Below are 24,732 nucleotides of genomic sequence, written 5' to 3'. Positions count from 1 at the left end.
CAGGGGAATGGGACTGATTGGATGTAGTTTTGATGGACTGAATAGCCTCCTTCATGAGTCTGTGACTCTAAGAAAGACTGAAAGCAAGTAAAGAAAAAAATGCCTTACATTTTTAAAGCACATTTCATGACCTCAGGACATCCCAAAGTGCTTTACAGCCAGTGAAGTACTTTTGAATTGCAGTCATTGTAAAGTAAGAAATGCGGCTACCAAGTTGAGTACTACAAGCTTCAACAAACATAAATGTGTAAATTAGTGGATAATCTGAATTACTGATGTTAGTTGAAGGGTAAATATTGGCCAGGACACTGGGGAGAATTCCTTCATTTTTAGCAACTTAGACGAAGAATGGTATGATGATTCTTTTATTGACTTAATGAATCACAACATTGCTAAATAACAGCTCATGAATGTTTACGAATAAAACCAGGCAATTTCTCCGAACATGAACAGAATAAAATTATAAATTGTTCATTTAGTATTTGATAATTGACTGCTACAAAGCAGTTTCCATTATTTTATGTACTGGCTGCAGCTGGTCTACCCATCACATTTTTTTTTGTGTTTTGATCTGGTTTCAACAAAATAATATAACATTTAGGAGCAAAATTGCAAGCAGCGACACCAAAGCTGGAACACAAGATAGCAAATATTTCAACGGCCACTGTATATTTTCCAGGTGAGCTAATGTAAGCTGGAATGAAAGTTACCCAAACAGCAGAAAAAATTAACATGCTAAACGTAATGAACTTGGCTTCATTAAAGTTATCCGGCAGTTTTCGTGCCAGAAATGCCAAAACAACAGAAATTGCCGCCAGCAAGCCAATGTAACCCAACACACAACAGAATGCCGTTACAGAGCCAACATCACATTCAAGGATTATTTTTGCATTTTGATACTTTATGTTTTTCACTGGAAATGGAGGTGAGGTGGCCAGCCATAAAATGCATATTATAACTTGAAGGAAGGTGCATGCAAAAACACTGACTCTTTGCTGTAAGGGCCCAAAATATTTCATCATGTCATTGTTGGGAAGTGTAGCACTAAATACCATGAGCACAACAATTGTTTTTCCAAGAATGCAGGAAATACACAAAGCAAAACTAACTCCAAACACCGTGTGTCTTAATATACAGGACCAGGCGGTTGGTTGGCCGATGAAAGTTAGTGAGCAGAGAAAGCACAGAAGTAATGAAGCTAACAGAAGAAAACTCAACTCTATATTATTAGATCTCACAACAGGAGTATTTCGGTAACGGATAAAGATGACTAAAATTATGGTGGTTATGCTGGTTCCAAACAATGCAATGGTTGTTAAAATAATGCCCAGCGTGTCTTCAAATGAGAGAAACTCTATTTCCTTCAGCACACATTGATCATGTTCTTGATTTGACCAATAATCTATAGGACACGTCAAACAGTGTATGGAATCTATAAAATAAAGACAGACAACCAAAGAAGTGATACATCCATTAAAGTCCGCAATTCTGCCCTTTAGGTTTCCATTTGTTGAAAGTAGTACTTCATATCTGTGAATGTAGCCGAGTTATGTGTTTCTAATTTTCTCTTTCTTTTCCCTATGTTAAAGTACTTTACTTGGCCACTCTGCACAATAATGTGGCTGAGTTTGGCAAATCATAGAACACTCATGCCATAATTCTATGTCCAACCAGTAATTGAGGTGGGCTTGTTGACCACGATTGGAGTGCTCATGACATGACCAGACAGATTCATAATCAACTTGCTAACCCTTTGAACACACCCATGGCAGGTAATAAAAGTGGGAGAGATTTCCTGGTCAGCCATGCTTGATGCAGAGTAGTTCCCTTGAAGCATTAACCCATTAACCACTAACCTCTCTCTGAAACAGAAAGAGATGCCGACTCTCTTGCAGATTTTGGCTAATTATGGACAGTGAAACTAATAGAGATGTGTATGCCTCTATGATGTCTGCTATTGTACTGCCCTTTGATGCACATTAATTTACTTCTGCAACCATAGTGAGGGGACACATCTAACTTTTGTAATAGGTGCAATTAAAATATTTATTATTATAACAATTGTTTGCTCCAATTGTCAACAGAATGGTAGCAGATTGTATATCAATATTTTTACCATTGAAAATTATATATTTTTCTGCATAACAAGTAAGATTTTGAGTACCAGCGAAGTGCAATAAACAAAACAGTTAGAGTGTACAACAATAATTTCATTGCACTTGAAGGTGCAGCACTGCAAAATGAATACTTTATGTTTTAAGTTGCTTGCATATGTAGAAAAATAACATTCCTGATATTATTAAAAAATAAATCCAATTTTTGTAGATTTTTTAAAATAGAATCCCTACAGTACAGAAAGAGGCCATTTGGTCCATCAAGTCTGCACCACCCTTTGAAAGACCACCCTACCTAGGTCCAAGACCCCACCCTGTAACCTCACCCGAAGGAGCAATTTAGCATGTCCAATCTACCTAACCTGCACACCTTTGGATTGTGGGAGGAAGCCAGAGCACCCAGAGGAAACCTACAGACACAGGGCGGAAGTGCAAACTCCACACAGTCACCCAGAGTGGGAATCGAACCTGGGTCCTTGGTACTGTGAGACAGCAGTGCTAATCACTGTGTGCGCCCCCCCCCCCCCCATTCATCCAACCGACTGAGGAGAATACATTCAGAGAATGAATGTGAAAAATATACAACATCTTGGCCTGGATTTTGGTGTAATTATAGAATATAGGAAAACAGCGCTGACCATTATTACAGGATAAGTCAGATAGCAACTTCTGGTATTTACATATGCATAATTAAACATGGAAATCTAGAGGTTACTGTCAGAAGTACTCTGCTCAACAGGGTGTGATGTTACAGACACCACTGATAAACCTGACGCCCAAATCACCATAAAGCTGTCAACCTGGGATAATTCCACATTAAAACAGCTAAAAAGGTAAGAGCTAATGTATTCAGGAGAAAGTAAATTTTTATCAGTGTAATAATTGATCATTGTTGATGAACAATCTCTTCAGATCTGAAAAAATAATTTTGTACGTGTGGGGTTTTGTTCCCTCAGGCGAAAATTAATGTTGAAGATTCAAACTAATAAAAAATACTTTTTGAAATATGGCTTTTCTGTCCACTCCTTTTATCTCTCTCTCTCTTAATCTTAGCTGTGCTTCCCAATCTTCATTTTGCTTATGATTTAAATCTCATTTATATTTAACATATTTTACTTCCTGGTTTCGACTGCAGAGCACATTCAGGATTCTTCAATCTAATTAAATTAAGAGTTTTGCTGTTGCTTGTTTGGCTTTCTGATGCTACAACTCCCCTGGAAAGGGTGTCACATTGCAAAACAAATGTTGAATTAGTAGAAATTTGTGTTCACAAGCCTGTTTGCATCATGAACTTTGAAATAGATTTGTTCACCAGAGGGGGATATTTGGGTTAATGTGTACATGCAGCAATTATTTTAATATCGCTGATATTAGAAATTGTGTCAAGCCAATCGCACAATGATACCTTTCATAGAGGATTGCAAGTGAAATAGATCTGATTATTTTTCAGCATTGCACTGAAGAGCAGGATTAACAGAAATAGTATTTCCAACCAATGTACTGCAACACATATTGTGGCCAGCAAAAATCTACCCACGATTTCTGTGGCTTTAACCAGAGGTTGCGCCGTGCAATACGAACATACAAATTAAGACCTGGGTAGTCCATTCAAACCTGCTCAGTCATTTGAAAAGATCATGCATGTGGTCTTCACTTTCCTGTCTATTCCTATTGACTCGCTTTCCAGTCAAGAATCTATCTGATTCAGCCACACACTTATCATAACCTATGACTTGTTGAAGATAATCCTGCGTAGGTAGCTGAAGGCATGGCCACCAATGGTGGAGCAATTAGATTAGGGAATAAGCAAGAGACCAGAATCAGTGGCATGTTGAAACCTGGGAGTATCATTTCCTCCTGACTTAGCTGCAGTCTGTTGCTGTAATCATTTAGAGGGGGGGGGGGGGGGGGGGGGGGGGGAGGAACAGATATCAATTATCTGCCTTAGCCTCTCATTTATTGGTCAATTCTGCCTCTTGTTTTTCCTGCTTAATATTGTCAACTCCTTCTGTGTCACCTGGGTGGGGGAGGGGAGGGTGTTGGATGTCAACAGGAACTACAGGAGGTGGAGGAAACCCCAGTGGAGGAGCTCAAGGGCAAGTGGGAGGAGGAGCAAGGTGAGGGTCTGTGGGCAGAGGTCCTGGGCAGGGTTAATTCCTCCTCATCATATGCCAGGCTCAGTCTAATTCAATTTAAGGTGGTCCACCGGGCACACATGACGGCAGCGAGAATGAGCAAGTTTTTTGGGGTAGAAGACAGTTGTATGAGGTGCAAGGGCAGCCCTGCAAACCATGTCCACATGTTTTGGGCCTGCCAGGTGCTTAGAGTGTTCTGGCAAGGGTTCGCGAGGGCACTGCCCAAAGTGCTTAACAAACGGGTGGTGCCGAGTCCAGAGATAGCGATCTTTGGAGTGTCAGAAGACCCGGAGTTCAGGGGGTGAAAGAGGCCAACGTCTTGGCCTTTGCCTCCCTAGTAGCCCGGAGACGGATTTTATTAATGTGGAGGGACTCGAAGCCCCCGAGTGTAGAGACTTGGGTTACCGACATAGTTGGGTTTCTCAGCCTCGAGAAAATAAAGTTTGCCTTAAGAGGGTCTACGCCAGGGTTCTCTCGCTCTATCCAGAAATTTTTATAGCTCAGAAAACTGTCAACTGTTATCTTTTCCAGGTCTTACATAGCCTTCCAGGTCTATAAAGAGAGAACAGAATGGTGGAAATTGTTCTGGACTGATCTAGCAAAGAGCCAGTACAGAGACAGAGGGCTCAATGGACTTGCTCAGTGCAGTAAGCTTCTTTGACTTTATAACTTCACTGCGCCTCATAAACACATGGCATGATATCAGAACAATATCAATGTTTTATTTTCATTCGTTTTCAGAATGAGGACAATTCTGGCAAGATCAGGGCCTGGATTCCTTGTTGGAGTCTGCCCCACCACCACTGCTAGCGAGGACAATCGATTTTGCTCCCAGCCAAATCTCCCATTCACTGCAGCAGGACCCGAGAATCCTGCTGCCGTGAATGGACGAAGATTCGCGCCCCAAATTTATTCCTCATTCCCAGTTAACTTGGCAACTAAGTGGCTTGTATACCAGTGAAGAGGATATTAGAATCAATAACGTAGTGTAAGTCGTATGTATACTGAAATGAGTAGAAATGGCAGATTCCGTTACTTGAAGGGTATTAGTGAGCTAGTTGGATATTTGTGGTAATGCTGTAGCTTTTAGGCTCATGTTTTTTTATGGTGCTTGCACACAAATGGTCATGTTTGGTCTTCTTGTGATGTTTGGGTTGCCAGTCCAGTACGTTAAACTCTATACTATCAGTATATTTTTCTTCTCTTAAATTGCTTGTTTTAAAAATGTACTCTTTAACTTAATTTCTAAAAGAAGTTAGGTATCTTTGGTGAACTTAACATATGACTTGAAGAATATAAAATTGTTGCAATTAAGCCTGCATAAAGTTTGCCTCCAAATAGATAATACAGTAAAAGATTATTTATATGGCAAAGATTTCATCTAGATAATTAAATGTTAGTGATCTGGCCAGAGGTAGATGACTTTTAAGGAAAGAAATTCATTTTTCTCAATATGGATTTATATATGAGATAACTTTCAAGAATCTGTGTAAAAATCTGAGATCTTACAGACCTGTTTGATTGCTCATTTTTCCCTCGGCACATTGCAAACAGTCAAAACAACACACTGGTTGACCTTTTCGTGCTGCTTTCCTTGTACCAGGAGAACAACTTTCACTGCAGATAGAGCTTGGAGTCTACGATGACACAGGACAGAGGCAAGAGGCAGTTTAGTATTTCAATTCTAATCCAACTCATTATTAATGTTACATCTAATGTACAGCAGAGGCAAATAACTAATCAATGAGCATTTTGATAAACCTATTGTAATTCACAAACTGTTGATGTCCACATGTAAACGTCACCACCCTTTGAGGACATGCAATCCAATGTAAGTCGAACACATGTAAGAGCTGCAATTGTCTCGAAACAAACTCAAAACGGGATATAGATTCCCATAATTATTTTAATGATACATCACGGTTCAGAAGACAGCCATAAATTCCTTGAACTTAGTTCTTGCAATTCAATATATCACTTGATTGCAATCTTTTCCAGTCATTAGTCTCTATTGAATGTCAGAAGTGCATAATGAGAGCAGGCATAGGCCATTTGGCCCATTGAACTTGCTCTTGCATTCAATAAGATCAGGGCTGATCTTCAACCTCAACTCCACCTTCCCGCACCCTCCCCATACCCATCAATACCTTTAGCATCCAAAAATTAATCGCTCGCTGGCCTGATGTCTGTTTCGCAAATTCACTTCATTCAATGGTGCAAGAAAAGTCTACTTTTGTGGAAGTAATAATGTCTTTCTGTCATTGTTACACATGTAATCATGCAGAAATTTTATTTGAGGCACATCGCAGAGCAGTGGTTTTATAACATTTCAAGTCTATCCTTGAATTTGATAACACCGAAGGTTATTAGTATACTGGTTCTTGCAGAAATGTGTGTAGCACATGAATTTGCTTTGCGCAAGCTTTATTCCTGTCTAAGTCAGCAACATATTGGGGGGATTCTTTGTTTCTGAGACTAACTGGTGACGCTGACGCAGAACCGTGGACATTAAGGACAGCAAAACTGGCGCCGAATCAATTCAGCAACTGTGGAGTGCCTCGCACCAGCGCCATGCGGAACACATTCCAATGAAAAATGGTGCGGGATTCACTGGGTCTGTGATTGACACTCGGGAGGCTGGCAAGCTGCAGCCGCATATACACAAGACAATCTTCACACACTCATCCCAGCCAACAAGATGGCACTGGTTGTACTGCTGATGGGTCGGCTGGGGCCAGAGGGCACCTAAGGGGGTGGCCTTGGGGGAATACCTGTACGACCAGTGTTCACAGTGGGCTGTCAGCAGCGTGGGTAGCTGCGTGGCTGCGGCAATGGTGTTCCGTGCCCATCCACCGTGACCCCACAGCCCACCTCCTGGCCACCCACCTGCTACTCCCCCTGGCCCTGGCAGAAGCCAGCCCCCCCCCCCCCTCCCCCAACGGCACAACTGTCAGCAAACTATGTCGATATTGGACACTTTCTGTGCCCCCTCTCTCTCACTCTGCAGCCATGTCGCCGGTTTCATGATTTTTAAAAGCACAAGTGAACCGCACCATGGGGCTCTCGGCACATCGAAGGCGGAGCATCGCAGAGGCCCTGAAGAATACCGGGTTGGGCCCGCTAATGACATGCAAACGGTGCTTACTGTACGTGCGTTATGGACCACATCGATGCCGGTGTCGAGATGACGGAGAATAGCGATTTGGCATCAAATCGGCACCTGGCGCGAATTTAGCGTTTAAACCTATTCTCTGCCCAAACATGCTTCACAATTTTGGCAACAGCCAACGGAAAATCCCATCCATTATCTTTCAGGTTTGAGTAACTTTACATTTTTTCTTTATATTTAATAATACACAATACTGCCATGAATGTGGGGCAATATTAATGATAGTGATACTTTTAATCAATGCATTAGTGTTATTAAAGTCCTTTATAATCTGATTTAACATTCAAATTGAGTAACAAGTAGCATACAGAGGAATTTCAACTTGTGTTTGTGAGTCCAGAATTAGCAGAGATGGAAACTTTGCATTATTTCGCAAGGATATTCTTTCCAATTCGTTATCTTGACTTTCTATCAAAATATCGTCACTGTGACGTTGTCTTTCTTTTACCAACTAATTTATCTGTTCCAGCAGGGTTCAAAGCTTCTTCTTTCATCTGCTGGATGTTTTTCAAATGCTTGTCCAACTATGAACTGAATTATGAACTAAGGTGATGGGCTGGGAGGTAATATGGTGGGAGAAGGTGTCAGGAGAGAAGCCCATGTCTTCCTGTCGCAAAGGCATATTATCAGTGGCAGGAGCCTCAGCAGCTTTGGCTGCATTGAGTCCACTCGAGTGCCCAATTAAGGCCACTTGCCATCCCTGCCGCCAGTTCGCCTGCATCGGGTGGGCCACTGTTGCATGGGAAAACTATTGCCTCCCAGCGGCTCCATTATTTACAGCTATGCCATGGCCCATGGAAAGCCACCCTCCATTGGCAATGGCTGCCCCTATGGTTAAGGTATCACAATTGCAATATGACTCTCCTCTCTTCCCCCACCCCCTCCAATGGGCAAACCCTGCCTCCCTTGCTCAATTACAGGTTGTTGTCCGGGAGTTGTTAATGCATCTAAAAGGCCAACAGTAACAGTGGGCGGGATTCTCCCGTACTCGGCAGGGTAGGGGCTTGCCTATAGGGGATAGGCACGTGCTGGCGTCATCCCCGCGCATGCGCGTGGGTTCGTCTCCGCATCGGCCATCGCGGAGGACCACAGAGGCCGATGCGGAGGAATAGCGTGCCCCCACAGCACAGGCCTGCCCGCGGATCGGTGAGCCCCGACCACGGGCCAGGCCACCGTGGGCGCATCTCCCGGGGCCAGAGCCCCCGTGACCCCCCAGGAACCCCAGAGCCCGCCCGCGCCGCCTGGTCCTGCCGGTAAGGGACTTACTCTGATTTAAGCCGGTGGGACCAGCTACAAGTGGGCGGGACTTCGGCCCATCGCGGGCCGGAGAATTTGGGTGGTCCTGGCGTCCATTGAGTTGCGTCGGACCCCGCCATTCTCCGAGGCAGGCGGCGCAACTCACATCGGGCCGGTTTTTGGGGGCGGGAGAATTGGGAGGACGGCAGGGGCGGGATTCACACCGACCCCCGGCAAGGTGTCAGAGAATCCCGCCCAGTATCTTTGAGTGCAGCTTGGATATGAGGCACTGTTTGCTGTAGCGGTGGCGCTGCCAAGTTACTGAGTTGCTGACCCTCTAATTTGGTGGTCCCAGTGGTGGTCTAATAATTGGCTACCACTGGAAAAATGCAGCCCACTGCCTGCTGGAGTGGGCCGGTTCTCACTTTTGATTACAGTGGCAGGATCTCTACTCTCTTCAGGAAATGGAGCCTGATATGGGTTTAAAACTTAAATATATTTTATTCCAAACTCAAACAAGACTGGGTCAGTTTCTCACACAACCAGAACATATGGGCGTGATTCGCCGGCCCCTGCCCACACTTCTTACAGTGATCCTTGAAATGAATGAGATTCATACTCACACAAGGGAATCACATTAATCTGGCACAATATCTAACTCCATATCCCCACCCTAGCTCAATCCCCAGCTCTTCTTCCCAATTGCCCTTCATCCTTTCCACAAATGTCATCTCTTTCTTTCCCAACAACCCATAAATATCACTGATCTTCCTTTCCCCCCACACATCAGCTTCTCCATTAACATATACTCTGGTATTTGAGAGAAAATGGGCAGAAGCTTCCGCGTGTAATTCCGAGCCTTGTAAGTGGGGTCCAAAACTTTGCTCAGGTTTTCCTTGACAACTCATATTTTTGTTGGATGTTAATTTCTGACTTGGATATAGAAATGAGTTTAAAATGGTCATTCAATGTAGTGTTTAATTGGGTTTTGGTTTTGCAATCTGATATTTGAAATTTTATTCTGTCACTTGGTTTTCCACTTTTATTCTTTTATAGAAGAATCCCTGCAGTGCAGAAGGAGATCATTCGGCCCATTGAGTCTGCGCACATCCTTGGAAAGAGCACCCTACTTAAGCCCACACCTTCACCCTATCCCAGTAACCTCACCTAACTTTTTTGACACTAAGGGCAATTTAGCATGTCCAATCCACCTAACCTGCACATCTTTGGACTGTGGGAGGAAACTGGTGCACCCGGAGGAAACCCACACAGACATGGAGAATGTGCAGACTCCGCACAGACAGTCACCCGAGGCTGGAATTGAACCCGGGACCCTGGAGCGGTGAGGCAGCAGTGCTACCTACTGTGCCACCGTGCCGCCTGTTATTCTAATAGATGTTTAGTAAAGAGCAGTAAAAATGATCGCTGTTACTGGAATTAAATCTGTCTTAAGCAGCTGATGTTTGATTTGAATTCACATTGCGCAAAGTGCTCTGAAATGTATTTGTTTCTAACTGCGTCTTTCCGCTGATCAGTGATTTTAGAGATGCTGTCCAATCATTTGTATCAGTGTTTTTTCTTCAGGAATACTTCCAATTGCGCAGTGGGTTAGCCCTGCAGCCTCACGGCGCCAAGGTCCCAGGTTCGATCCCGGCTCTGGGGCACTGTCCGTGTGGAGTTTGCACATTCTCCCCGTGTTTGCATGGGTTTCGCCCCCACAACCCAAAGATGTGCAGAGTAGGTGGATTGGCCACGCTAAATTGTCCCTTAATTGGAAAAAATGAATTGGGTACTCTAAATTTTTTTTTTAAAAGGAATACTTCCAATTCAATGTAACCTGGTTAAGTAAACTTAAGAATGATGCTATTTAAAGTCACCATTACAACAGACAATTGGAAGGAGGAAGCAGGGACAGACTTTTTGGATTCATTATCGGCACCCCTTATTTGGAAGCTGTCTTCAAGTTGAGAACTTAGGTTCTTTGGGATTCAAGAGCAGGCCTGGTAAATTTTTCTATCACTTGTTATGTTAAATATCCATAAACTTACTCCTTGCCTCATGGTTATTTAACCTATAGATTTTCCCTTCTGTGTTATTTTAGAAGATTTTTATGTGTTTTCCTGGTATTTTCTTCCATCCAGCATGTTCCATCGTGATTATGAAATGCTGAATGCTGCATGACAAACTGTTTATGAGAGGAAACCTTCAATTCATACTGAGTTTCATTTGTAAGAGAAGCAAAGTCAACATACTGCCGGGTACAAATTATATTCAATGTTATTTCTCTGCTTACACAGTTTACTGAATGGCATAATATATTTACCTTTGTCTGCCCTCCACCCCAAATAAGAAGGTCTTCATCAATTAAAAGTTCTTGCCCAGGAGCTGCTGATGCATCGAAAAGGCCAACAGTAACAATTTTAACAGAACCATCCGCATCCATTTGCCAATTCATGATATCATATGATGCAATAGGATCACCATTTTCGTCAAAATATACTTTTTCACCAAACTTGTTTGTAAAGTTAACTTCTTTTAGGTAATGGAGAAGCTGAATGTTGAAGTTGAAAAAAAAAATGATTAATTTAACCCATAAAAGATAAGTAATTATTTATAAAAACTACTGGCATAAATCCTGAAAATGCATAATATACATAAAAATGTCTTACTTGCCACGGCGCAAGGTGTGAAATATTTGCACACGTTTTGTTCTGAAATGGTCCTTTGTTGGGTTCACAGTTTACCAAATTATGAAGTGCATGAGCTATCGCGTACACTGCTTTGTAGACATTATATGAAACTCTCAATTGTGACACATCATTGTATACACTGTCTGTTTTCTCTATGTCTTCTTGTCCTGTACATATCGGTTCTGAAATACTGGCTATGGCGTATCTAGTGGTGTTATCTGGTGGATTAAAAGTACATCCAAATAGCTTTTCCCAGAATCTATTTATCAAAGAATTACCAGGGATTGAGGTTGGGCGCACCTTAAGAAGAAATTTCTTGAACTGTGGAACCTCTCCTTTATTAAAGGCAAACCCTATAGTTCCACCAAATGATCTGAAGTTTTTTTTTGTTGCTAGCAGTGCTGCAGTGCTCCAAGTTTCACTTGCTATCCACTGTTTATTAGTAATATTCTGACGCACCACTTCATTGGCTAAATTAACTATATCCCCTACACCAGCAAACAATACAATAACCTTTGCTGTCGATCTTTTGATGGTATCTACGATCTGAAGTATCTTGTCTCTGGATGGAATTTTTGGAATTGCTTCTGTAAAGGCGAGGCATACACCATAATTCTGAACCTGTTTGTTAAATAACTGAACTAAATATTGGCCATAATCATCTTGAGTTGCTATAGACCCAACCCAGGTCCAGCCAAAATGCTTCACAAGTTGGGCCATAGCTTTGGCTTGGAAGCTATCGCTGGGTATTGTCCTGAAAAAGGTGGGAAACTCCAGTTTGTTGCTTAGACATGAGCATGAAGAAGAGTAACTGACCTGAAAAATAGAAGAGATTTGTGAATATTTAATAAAAAGATAAGACAGAATTACATTTTGTCTTTACAGTTTTAGAATTAACTGTTACAGAATTTACTGTTTTGTCAAGAACATTGTAAATCTGGTGTTAAAGCAGCATCTTCATTATATTAAATAGAAGGTAATTTTTACAAAGTCTGCGTGTAATTTTAAAAATAAGTATTCAGAAATTATGCACTTAAGATTATTACAGCACATTTTATCTATTTTATTTGATGCCTTACAATTTGATAGAGGTTAAAAGATCTTTTATATCACTACATTTTTGGACATGGAAGAGTACTTATACATTTACAGCATCTTCACTTGCAGTCATTACTTGTGATGAGTGAATGAATTTGTCACTGTTATCTATTTAAAATTAAAATTAAAGTTTATTACCCACTGATTGAATAGAATTTGACAGCATTTTTACAAATTGACATTGCATTGAATAATGTATGGAGAGAGAAATATTGTATATAGAAAATGAGAGATTTTAATCTGCTCCATATCTAGAGAAGATTTGTTTATCTTTGACCACAAAATACCTTCTCTCAATCTTTGATGTTTTGAAAGTATGTTAAATGTTTGCGTGCAACTTTTCTTACCATAGGAATTCCGAATCGTCCTGCAATTCTTCCAATAATAATCGATTGGGTCGATCGTGCATCACCAACAATTGCAGGAATGGGAGGTGGTCCTGTGCATTTAGAATTCTTGAAAATATTATCTGCACCATTAAGGAGTGTGACCGCTGCTCTGACAGCCTGTGGAACCTTACGGCAGTTGTCGTAAATGCTGTAACCTAATCTTATACTTGGAAGTAGTGTTTGATCTTTGTTTATTTCTTCAATAGTGAAGATCATCATTTGTAGCCATCGAAATGTTCTGAAATTAAAACTGTTAGAGAAAATATTTTTTAATCTTACTATCCATATTTCATAAAAACGGAACACAAGATGCTGTTCCATTTCACCTCTCATCTTAAATGAAAATTCGAGTGACATACAATTTCAGCATATATCCATCAGACCAATCACAGCATAAGTGGTAGAGTAATTTCAAAGTTGCAAGAAGTTGTTGCTGATTGTTCAAGAAAGTCAATTATGTCAGTTCTTACCGGAGTCAATAGAAGGAATCTTTGTGTTACAGTGATGTGTCCCATTTTGTAATAAAAGTACCTGAGAAGCCAATTAACTGTTTGTGAAGCATTTTAGAGAAATATTAATGATAGTCATGGAGAAATAATCATATGTTCAATCTACTGTGTTTCTACTTTGCTTTTGTTCTCAAGCATGAACTATTTATTGGTTTATTAAAAGGGATTTGAACTGAATAACACTTTATGAATTTAAACTAACTAGATTTTAAAAATGTTTGCCATTGGCTGATTGATTTAAAATAAGTGTACACTCTGAATTATGATTTGTTGTTAACCAAAGTATACCAACTTGCTATTAAAATAATTTCCTTCCAAAGAAGTTCTATTCACTTGACTTTTAAGCAGTTATTTAAAAGAAAAACAAATTCCAAACAGCTGCCTTCACTGAAACATTTTTCTTCTGTCTTGTCTCCCTATTGCAGTCAAAACCATAATTACCCGTCATTTCAGATACCATGCATTATCGTTCTCTCTCCTTTCTATTTCTTAAACCATTAGTGCCTAATAACTCCATGCAAACATAATTATTTTAATTTTATTTTTTCATCAAAATATTCCACATCTCTCAATTTCAACTTTGCAATTAAAAATGAAAACACCAGAAACATTAAATTCAATGTCAATTGCTAATGAATGAATCTTAGTTTAAATTTTTATCGCAAAGTTAGCAAATATATATTGCATTTATTACCATTTATAAAAGTTTTGAAATACTGTAAATAAAAATCAAGAGATGTATTTTCATCTACGCTGTGTGCAGGGAAAATCGATTTATCTTTGCAAACAACATATCTCTATCAACTCAATTATGAGTATTTAACATATTTGACAGTAATCTTTCAATTTATTGCTGAAGAATGTTCAAACTTACCCTTCACATTGTAACACTTCAGGCTTCATCTTGTAGGAAAGTTCAGGCAAAGTTACTGTGAAGTGAACAGGAAACAGTCCACCAATGATGATATCTCCATCCTTATGGACTCCATACAGATTAAACTTTTCAAGTAGTTTACATGATGGGTCAATGGCCCCACACAGAGAGAGAGACAAGGAAAATATCAGGACAAAATGTACACTGAAATTCATTGCTACCTTCATCACAGGATAAAAGCAGACTGAGCTCTTTCAGTGTTAGTTTGCCCTTATATACAGCTGGTGCATTTGGCAGAACTCATCATTTTACAAGAAGTTCAAAACTAAAATATCCCCAAAAGAATTAAATTGTATGGTTCAATCCACATAGGGAAAACACAACATTAATAGTCATGAAGATAAATCATGCTATGTGTACAATGTTGCCAAAGCATAGCAACTGGAAAACATCTTGTCTCGTAACTAATATGTGGGTGAAGGAATATGGATAATAAAAGATACAGAGATAAACTAGGCTTAGTTAGTAACAAATGGATTACAATGACTTGAATTGAAATATGTAGGACAAAATACATATGGGGTGGATTCTCCGTTGCCCACCACCAAATAGCGGGTTTCCTAATTTGGCAGAGAATTGAGCATCGGCCCGATCAGTGCTGAGCGCCAATCCCATTCCAAAGCTCCGGTCCTCCGCTGGTGGGGACATAAGAGCTACCCGCCCTGCACAGGCAGCACCATGCAAATGGGTAATTTTCACCTATTTGCATCCAATTAATGGGCTGGAAGCCCAGTTCTCCAGCCTCCCATGATGCTCCAGCCCTCTCAGCCAGGGTTCACACATGCATGAATTAGTGCAGGTTTTTCCAAGAGCGGCCCTGGCATGGTGGACCCCATGTGGGTCAAAGGGGTCAATGCATAATGGAGGTGTCCCACAAAATCTATTGGAAGGCTCACCTCCACCACAAATCCTGACCCCCACCTGACCGTCCACCCAGCTTCCCCATCAGACTGCCCAACAGAAACCCCCCCCCCCATTAGTTCTCCAACAGAGACTCCTTCACACCCCCATCAGAGGCAACCCCACCAGACCCCTGCGTGAAAGCGAAAGAGCAGTCCAGAAATTAGGGTGAAAAACTGCATTTTCACTTACCCTTTCCTAACATCTGCTGCCTCAGGCAAAAGTGCTTAAAGTATTAGCTGTTACAAGTGTCAGAGGCTTCTTTGAAAGCCAGGTGCACTTCAAAGGGCTTGAAATTCCTCGACAGCTTTTGAATTGCAAATCTTCCATTCAATTTCACACAGCAATGCATTTCATTAGCCAGTGAGTGACAGTTTTATTACTCCCGTGACAGCTGCTTGGTGGGTTGTTTATCTACTTTTCCCTTCAGACTTGAATGCATCCTTATTACCCTGCTTTGAAGCTAACCACAATGTTAATAAACACTCTTGCTATGATTGTCAGCTCCTTACTACATCAACAGCAGCTAAGGTCTTTCTACTGTGAAAAAGATTGTGCTCTCTTGACAGTTTATAGAGATAACTAAACCCTACCGACATTACCGAACTGACAGCAGGGAGCCTTCCAGTTCTTAACATATAAATTATAAGTGTCTGGTAAGAGCTAACAGAATGGCCCTTAACATGAGGTAAACTAAAAAGTGGGAGGTGACCACTCGGGACACCTTGGGTACCTGTCGGTACTCATTGGTTAGAAGGATTTGAACAAGTAATTGATAAAGGGTAAACTTCAAGCCCTCAGAAATACAGTATCGACACAGATGCTCATTGGTCTAGGGCCCTAGCCCTTGCCTAGGAGAGGATGACGAACCTCCTTATACATCAGCTGACTTGAGGAGGCAAAGAACAAAGAGAAGCAGACTGTTGTTAGCAAACAGATGAGAGACTAGTTTCAGAGATCGGCTGCATTTGATCCTTTGTCCTCAGGGATCGGTAAACCATTCTCATCGGTCATGGATCACATACTTTTCTTCTCTATTTAGCTAGTACAGCCCCATATCTAAACTATTACTTATTAATAAAATTGATAATGTACCTTAAAATCACTTATGAGCTCTCGACTGCCTATTTTAGGTAACCTGTGACTACTGAACTGTAAAAGCTTGCATCACCTTCTTGCCTCCACCCTGAATAAGTCCAAGGCAAGGGAATTAGTGCCCTCTTCAGGGCCTCATCCTGCTGCCAGTAGTGTTAGCCTAATGGTGGTTTGGGAAATTGTCATGCTGGCTACTTTGGGAGGGGAGCCTCTTTTTCAAAGGCACTCAGTGTGTAATTAGCCTGGCATCAGGAAGGAGAGAACCTTCTTGAACCATTATCCTGCCCTTGCTGAACATCTCTCCCCTTGAATCCCAGCCAGCACTCCCCATCCTGCGATCACTCACCCATCCCAGCATCTTTCGGAAATCCATAGAGTCAGGCGATGCTGCTGAGTACAGATGAAAAACCAGGGGTGGGATTCTCCAACCCCCCCGCCGGGTGGGAGAATTGATGGGGCTTGGTGTGAATCCCGCCCTCGCAGTCCTAATTCTCCCGCCGCGTCCCCCCCCCCAAAAACCGGCCCGGCATGAGTCGCGCCGCCCGCCTTGGAGAATGGCGGGGTCCGGCGCTACTCAATGGTAGCCTGCCCGAAATCTCCAGCCTGCGACGGGCCAAAGTCCTGCGTGTCTGTTGCCGGTCCCGCCGGCGTAAATTGGAGTAGGTTCCTTACCGGCGGGACCTGGCGGCGCAGGCGGACTCCGGGGTTCTTGGGGGGGCGGGGGGGGATCTGGCCCCGGGAGGTGCCCCCACGGTGGCCTGGTCCGCGATCGGGGCCCATGGGCGAGCCATGGGGGCACTCTATCCTTCCGCACCGGAGGCCGTGGTCCTCCGCCATTCCCAGTGCAGAAGCGAATCCCTCTGCGCATGCGCAGGGAAGATGCCAGCACGCGCTGGCGCTCCCGCGCATGCGCCAACTTGCGCTGGCTGGCGGAGGCCCTTTGGCACCGGTTGGCGTGGTGCCAAGCCCCTTTCCCACCGGTCGGTGGTGTGCCAACCACTCTGGAGCGGGCCTAGCCCGGAACGTATCCTCCGCACCTTTGGGGCGGCCCGACACGGGAGTGCTTCATGCCACTCCGTCCCGCCGGGACCCCCCGTCTCGCCGTGTAGGGGTGAATCCCGTCCCAGGTGTCTGCACTTCCAGCTACCTTTGGCATGTCATGTTGAGAAATGAAAATGAAATGAAAATCACTTATTGTCACGAGTAGGCTTCAATGAAGTTACTGTGAAAAGCCCCTAGTCGCCACATTCCGGCGCCTGTCCGGGGAGGCTGGTACGGGAATCGAACCGTGATGCTGGCCTGCTTGGTCTGCTTTCAAAGCCAACGATTTAGCCCAGTGTGGGTCGATGTGGGTCTCCCTTGCATACAGTGGAAAAATCGAACGTGGCCCAATGCGCTGATGTAACGGCCATTGTCCAAACTTGGACGAGAGGGGTGCAGTTGCAAATTTCCTCAGCAAGTATCAGGCCTTTAGGTACAAGAGGGAAAGACCCAACTTCTCGGTAAGGCGGTTTTTAAGAATGTTTCCTACTACAAAGTGCTGGGAGTAGTTTGGAGTGTTCTGGGAGAGATTGTAGCGAGTTCCTGGATTTGGCTGGAAGTGGTTACATCTTTATAGCAGAGGTGAACTGTTCACAAAAGGCTGCAACAGGCATGCTGCAGCAGTTCGGGTGTCCCTGGGTCTGCAGCATGATGGAGAGATGGCTGCAGAAAGGGAAAGCTGTGCATGATTACCTCTACCAATTTGGAGCTGGACACTTCCATGCTCGCAGTTAGTGACAGGAGGCAGAAGCAAGCCAGTCCAGAACATCAGTTGCAAATCATGCATGCTCGTTATAATTTGTCTGTATGCCACCCTAGACATCCTCACCTGAATCCCCTGTGGCCGGACTGGAGTGTGACCTTATCCTCTGCTTAGCTGACAAATTAAACATCCTTCTTCCCCTGACCAGGTTACTGCCCGCTTGTGATCTATCAGCTTTCCTGCCCATGGCTGAGCAAGCAGCAGTTCATGAATATCTGAAAGCAGAAAATCAGAGGGGGAAAGTTGGAATAAATAAGAAAGGGTGGGATAGAAAGCAAGTGTTGCATGATCACATCATCTGCAGCTTACTTATGTTGATTGGCAGGATGAGGATTTTAGGATTTGAGAAGAGGCATCAGATAGAACATACCATCAACCTCAATGTTCTCAGCAATACTATATGTCATGGGTTCCATTGTATGATAATAGTCCTACGTGGTGGAGAACCATCTCCCTAGAGCTCATGATATGCAGACATCCTTGTCCCCCACCAGCTCTGCTGTGCTCCAATGTATTTTGTGCACCATGTTCCACAAGAGGGGGGAAAGAATGTCAATGATTGTGTTCAAGTGTCTGCCACAGCTGAAGTATGTGGAGGCAATGAGAAATGGGCAACATTGGATTGTGAGAGGTTAAGGAGAAATATTTGAATGTTTTTTTTTTAAATTTAGAGTGCCCAATTCATTTTTTTCCAATTAAGGGGCAATTTAGCTTGGCCAATTCACCTATCCTGCACATCTTTGGGTTGTGGGGGCGAAACCCATGCAAACACGGGAGAATGTGCAAACTCCACACGGACAGTGACCCAGAGCCGGGATCGAACCTGGGACATTGGCACCATGAAGCAGCAGTGCTAACCACTGCACCACCATGCTGCCCCCGTATCTGAATGTTAAGTATGAATCCTGAATGCCAGCGTATGCCATAGGTTGTGAATCAGGGTGCGGTACATTGAACAACTTGTGCAATTGGTAGAACGCTGGGTATGAAATGTAATCTAATTATGCATTCACTGATCTTGACTAGCCTAGTGGGGGTCATTAAATTTTTCGAGGCATCGCTGCCAGGTCCTTGGGTCCAGCTTCTGGGATTTGACCTCCCTGGCAACCTGCTCCCATGACAGTTGTTCTTCAGGGCCTCCTGTCACCCCCTGTGGTTCTCCTACAGTCTGCCTTCATCACCTAAGGTTTCTAACACTGGATCCATAATCATGGACCCTCCCTCTCTGCCCCAGTGATCCATTTTCTTTGCTTAGAATTGCAGAAATAGCACACAGCCCCTGTCATTCAGTACAGATTTGCTTTAAAGGGGACAGACTGCCTTTAAAAACAGAAGGTTGTGTTATTTCCACAAGGCTACTAGGCTCCCTGCAGAGGGAGCTGAAAGTATGAGAGCCACTTGGTCCAATGCTACAGTAATAGAAATTAGGTAGTAACGTCAAATATCAATGTTACACACTAAACGTGGAGTCATACCAAGTAAAGATGGCAGATTGTCCTTCCCTAAAGGGCTTTAGTGAACCAGAGGGGTTTTAACCACAGTACTTTCATGGTCACAATTACTAAGACTAGATTTTCAGTTCCAGATTATTGCTGGAACTCAAATTCGACCAGACTCTGCGGTGGGATTTGAATCCATGTCCCCAGAACATTAGCCTGGGCTTCTGGATTACTAGTCCAGTGACATTACCACTACACCACCTTCATTCTCTAATGGTGCCCTCAACTGGCAGACGCTTGTTGAATATAATGTAACAAGATGCAAAGTTAAGTTTCTGATGCTCATGAATATCTCATAACCAACAAAAGTCTGTAAATTTTCGAATCTTTGCCGTGCTTTTTAAATAATAATCTTTACTGTCACAAGTAGACTTATATTAACGCTGCAATGAAGTTACTGTGAAAAGCCCCTAGATGTGACATTCTGGCGCCTGTTCGGGAGGGAGAATTCAGAATGTCCAAATTACCTAACAGCACGTCTTTCGGGATTTGTGGGAGGAAACCAGAGCACCCAGAGGAAACCCACGCAGGCACAGGGAGAACATGCAGACTCTGCGTAGACAGTGACCCAAGCCAGGAATTAAACTGGGGACCCCGGCGCTGTGAAGCAACAGTGCTACCCACTGTGCTGCTGTGCCGCCCTACTTTGTAGTCCTGCCACTCAGAGTAAACTCCATGAAAATATTGGGGAGGAATTCATCTGCATCATAGTAATTACTGAACCAGAACTCCAATTGTCTCTTCGAAATGGTGGTGTGGGGATGATAAGGAGCGGTGGCACAAAGAAAGCTCTTAGCATTGGTGTGATATGAAGCAACATCAGTATTTTAGTTTGAAGGAAACTGCCTTGCAATTACATCTTGCATTTTATGTATATTGTGTGACCAGGATCAATCCAGTGGCAATATAACATGGTTATTATTATCATAAAAATAACAATTAAAGGAACAAATGGACATAAGTAACTGACAAATGCATTTTTCAAATATTCACCATTCCCACCCCCCCCCCCCCCCCCCCCCCCCCCCCCCCCCCTTTACACGTAATTTCATTTTGTACATCGTTAAATCTTTATATGCTCGGTCAACCATGTAGTTCTGTTTATTGTCCACAATATTTATGACTACCTGTGGCAAGTTTACCAATGGCAGCAGAAAAAGTCACATTTGAATTGAAATTTTCAGCTTAACATGCGTGGATGACACAGGAATAACTGGCCTGCACACCTGAGTATTGAATGGTTTGCTTGGATGTATTGAAAGATATATTGCCATGTATCTACATCATCTGATCAGATTGTTCAAATGACAGGCAAGATCCGACTACAATGATTTATACTCTTCAAAATAAATCTTTACAGAAGCCTCGGCTCTGTCTAACCAGATTGAATGACAACTCCAATATTTGTTAAACCTGATGATCACAATCTTTTGTTAAGCTATTTTCTGATATTGTTCCAGTTGACATTAATGCCTTCATCGTCTCCATACTTGATCTCTCCAGCAGTCTCTTTACAGTCTCCTGTACTAACCCCTGGCATAAACTCAAATATGTCCAAAACAGCTGCTCCGTCCAAGTCAGCATAAGTCTATTGCCCCTGTCTTCATGGTCTCCATCATCTCCCAATGCACTGAACATTGTCCTTACAAACACCACCATATCCTTGACCCATCCTACCTCTGAAATCCCTTCTGATCTGTGTTCATATCCTCTGCTCTTAACTCCGTCCTTCTTAGCATCCCCAACTTCAGTGGTACAGCCTTTAGCAGTCTGGGCACTTAACATTATAGAAATTTCTCCATAACCATTCTTCCCTGTCATATCATTGCATCCCTTCAAATGTCTCCTCAACACTTATAACTTTGACCATAACCTTAGTGGCTGTCCCAAATTCTTCATCCACTATCTTTTGCTATTATCTCCAGGAAGCACTTTGGTTTAACATCTGCACTCAATCCTGTCCAACATACCTTGTTGTGCAACAATGCATTAGCAGCTCTCTAAGGTGCAACTGTGCTTTTACAAAAGAACATAAGAACTAGGTGCAGGAGTAGGCCATCTGGCCCTTCGAGCCTACTCTGCCAATCAATGAGATCATGGCTGATCTTTTGTGGACTCAGCTCCACTTTCCCACCTGAACACCATAACCCTTTATTCCTTTATTCTTCAAAAAACTACCTATCTATCTTGAAAACATTTAATGAAGGCGCCTCTACTGCTTCACTGGGCAGGGAATTCCATAGATTCACAACCCTTTGGGTGAAGAAATTCCTCCTAAATTCAGTCCTAAATCTACTTCCCCTTATTTTGAGGCTATGCCCCCTAGTTCTGCTTTCACCCACCAGTGGAACCAAATTCCCCGCATCTATCCTATCTATTACAGCTTCATAATTTTATATGTTTCTAGAAGATCCCCCCGCATCCTTCTAAATTCCAATGAGTACAGACCCAGTCTACTCAACCTCTCCTTGTAATCCAACCCCCTCAATTCTGGGATTAACCTAGCAAATCTCTTTTGCACACCCTCTAGTGCCAATACGTCCTTTCTCAGGTAAGGAGGCCAAAACTGAACATGATACTCCAACTTATACAGTTGCAGCATAACCTCCCTTGTCTTAAATTCCATCCCTCTAGCAATGGAGGACAAAACTCCATTCGCCTTCTTAATCATCTGTTGCACCTGTAAACCAACTTTGTGCGACTCCTGCATTCGGAAACCCAGCATGCATGTTTTAATATTTTGTCAATTAAATAATAATCCCTTTTGCTGTTCTTCCTTTTTAGTTTCATTCATTTTCATTTGTTTCAACATAATAATCTATTAGGCTTAATTTTTGTCAATCAATTAGGGAGCTCCTAAAAAGGCACATCATTACAAGGGAGACAAGTTGGAGATAATGACTGTATTTTACATGCACGAAAATAGACATCATCATAGTTGAGAATGTGAGAAAATTCAGGAATTGAGGCACATAGTGTGGTCTTACTGATCTAACTGGGATCTCCTTTCAGCTGTCTCCATGGGCTGGCATTTCTCCACCCACCATATGTAAATGGCAATATTTACTGGATAAAAGCAAATTACTGCGGATGCTGGAATCTGAAACCAAAGAGAAAATGCGGGAAAATTTCAGCAGGTCCGGCAGCATCAGTAGGGAGAGAAAAGAGCTAATATTTCCAGTCCAGATGACCTCTTCGCATTGGAGACCTCGGACAAGCTCCGCAAATGGGGACCTCACGTAACAGCACATGTGTGGGTCTCCCAGAGGATCAGAGATGCCAGGTGCTTGCCCTCTGGGCAGTGTAGCACCCTGGCACTGCTGGAGCCAGGCTGGCATCTTGGCAGTGCCACCTGGGTGCCAGCCTGGCACTGCCAAGGTGTCCAGGTGGCATTGGCAGGGTCACTGGCAGGGCGTCAAGCTGGCACTGCCAAGGTGCCAAGCTGGTATTTTTTGCACAGTGGTTATCGGGCCCAGGGGTGCCCTGTGCATGTGAGGTGGGGTGTGGGGGTCGCATCCGGAGGTCAAGAGATCAGGACGCCTTCCAAGCCTGCACCGACCATGCTGCCCATTTAACCCAATACCTTCTACATTTCTGGGATCCGTATCCCTCTATTCACAACCTTTTCATGTATTTCTCAAGACGGCCCTGAAGTGTCACTATCATATCTGCTTCCACCACCTCCTCTGGCAGTGTGTTCCAAGCTCCCATTACCTTCTGTGTAACAAACTTCCCTCGCACATCTCCTCTAAACTTTGCCCCTCGCACCTAGCAATGGACTGTTCCACCCTGGGAAAAAGCTTCTGACTATCCACCCGGTCCAAGCCCCTCATAATTTGGTAGACTTGTATCAGGTCGCCCCTCAACCGCCGTCATTCCAATGAGAACAAACCAAGTTTATCCAACCTCTCCTCATAGATAATGTCCTCAATACCAGTCCCTTGGTCTTGGAGCCTCCATAATGGCTTCTACCTTTTTTAGGTACTTTATGCAGACCCTTGCTGTCAATTACATGTCCAAGATATTATATAGATGCCTGCAAGAAATCACATGTATCTTTCTTGCCACAAAACCCATGCATTTGAAGTAATTTCAGTGTAGCTTCAAAGTGCTGTAAATGTTCTTGCTCATTTTTACTGGTGATCAATATACCATCTAGGTAACACTGTACCCCTGTAAGCCACTAAGGCTCTGGTCCATTGACCACTGAAATAAAGAAGGTCCTGACATTATTCAAAAAGACAATCTCTTATAGTGGAATAGACCTTTATGAGTGATGACGGTGTGCAGGTGTTGAGATTCAGCTGCCATATTCATTTGCAGGGATGCCTATGATAGGTCAATATATGTTGGCCTGCGAACAAGTCTTTCATCAGGGGGTAATGATCTGCGCATAGAACCAGATTGATTGTTGTCTTAAAATTTCTGATGATGCAAATTGTACTACCCCGTGTCATGACAGGTACAATAGGGGTTGCCCAGTCACTTGTATTGACAGGCTCGAAGATGCCTTTTTCCACAAGTCTCAATAGTTCAGATTAAACCTTCAGACTTATTGCGTAAAGTGCGGCTCTAGCTTGGAGACTAAAACACTGTTGTATTTTTGCATTATGGACTGTAAGTCTGACTTTTAATCAATTAGGCACTTGATAGTACTCCAATTCAAGTTAATCCTTTCCACCCAAGGGCAGCCAAAGAAAGCTGGAAAACCTCCTTACACACATGGTGTAATAACCCTGCAGTTTGTCCACTCAGCACAATCTTGACTGTGATGTAATCTCTCAGAGGTACCATCACTTCAGTATAGATCCTCAAGGTCATATCTGCTAGTTTTAAAGGCAGGTGGTTAAAATTTTGTTCATAAATAGTCCCATGAATTAGGGAGACAGCAACCCCCGTATTGACCTCCATCTTAATAGGTTGCCAATTCAACTTTGGCACTACTCAAAAAAGATGCGCCTCTCCCTGGATTGGCAGCACGTTCAACCTTAATTCTTCATCAAAATCAATTATATTTGCTTCATTATGGTTGTTGTTCTTTTCTTCCCACATGGCAAAATGCGCTCGCTCTGGGACACAGTTCCCATTTGGTTCAATTACACCCATAGTGGCCAACTCTCTATCCAACTGACCCCAAATAACATGCTGAAGTGTTCAATC

General features: G+C 43.0%; 1 protein-coding gene across 1 annotated transcript; it reads right to left on the bottom strand.

The window, feature by feature from the left end:
* Window positions 1–518: 518 nt before the first annotated feature.
* On the bottom strand, window positions 519–13,067 carry LOC119975637 (extracellular calcium-sensing receptor-like). Its single transcript, XM_038815422.1, has 5 exons — window positions 12,790–13,067; window positions 11,324–12,160; window positions 10,978–11,205; window positions 5,763–5,886; window positions 519–1,432 (listed from the first exon to the last, which is right to left on the bottom strand). Exons 1-5 carry the CDS (start codon window positions 13,048–13,050, stop codon window positions 519–521), a joined length of 2,364 nt encoding a protein of 787 aa, XP_038671350.1. The 5' UTR covers window positions 13,051–13,067.
* Between the last annotated feature and the right edge of the window lie 11,665 nt (window positions 13,068–24,732).

The sequence above is a fragment of the Scyliorhinus canicula genome, chromosome 13 (assembly GCF_902713615.1).
Source record: "Scyliorhinus canicula chromosome 13, sScyCan1.1, whole genome shotgun sequence".
Taxonomy (NCBI): domain Eukaryota; kingdom Metazoa; phylum Chordata; class Chondrichthyes; order Carcharhiniformes; family Scyliorhinidae; genus Scyliorhinus; species Scyliorhinus canicula.
The sequence above is the reverse complement of the archived record's forward strand: the minus strand, read 5'-3'. Positions and strand labels throughout refer to the sequence as shown.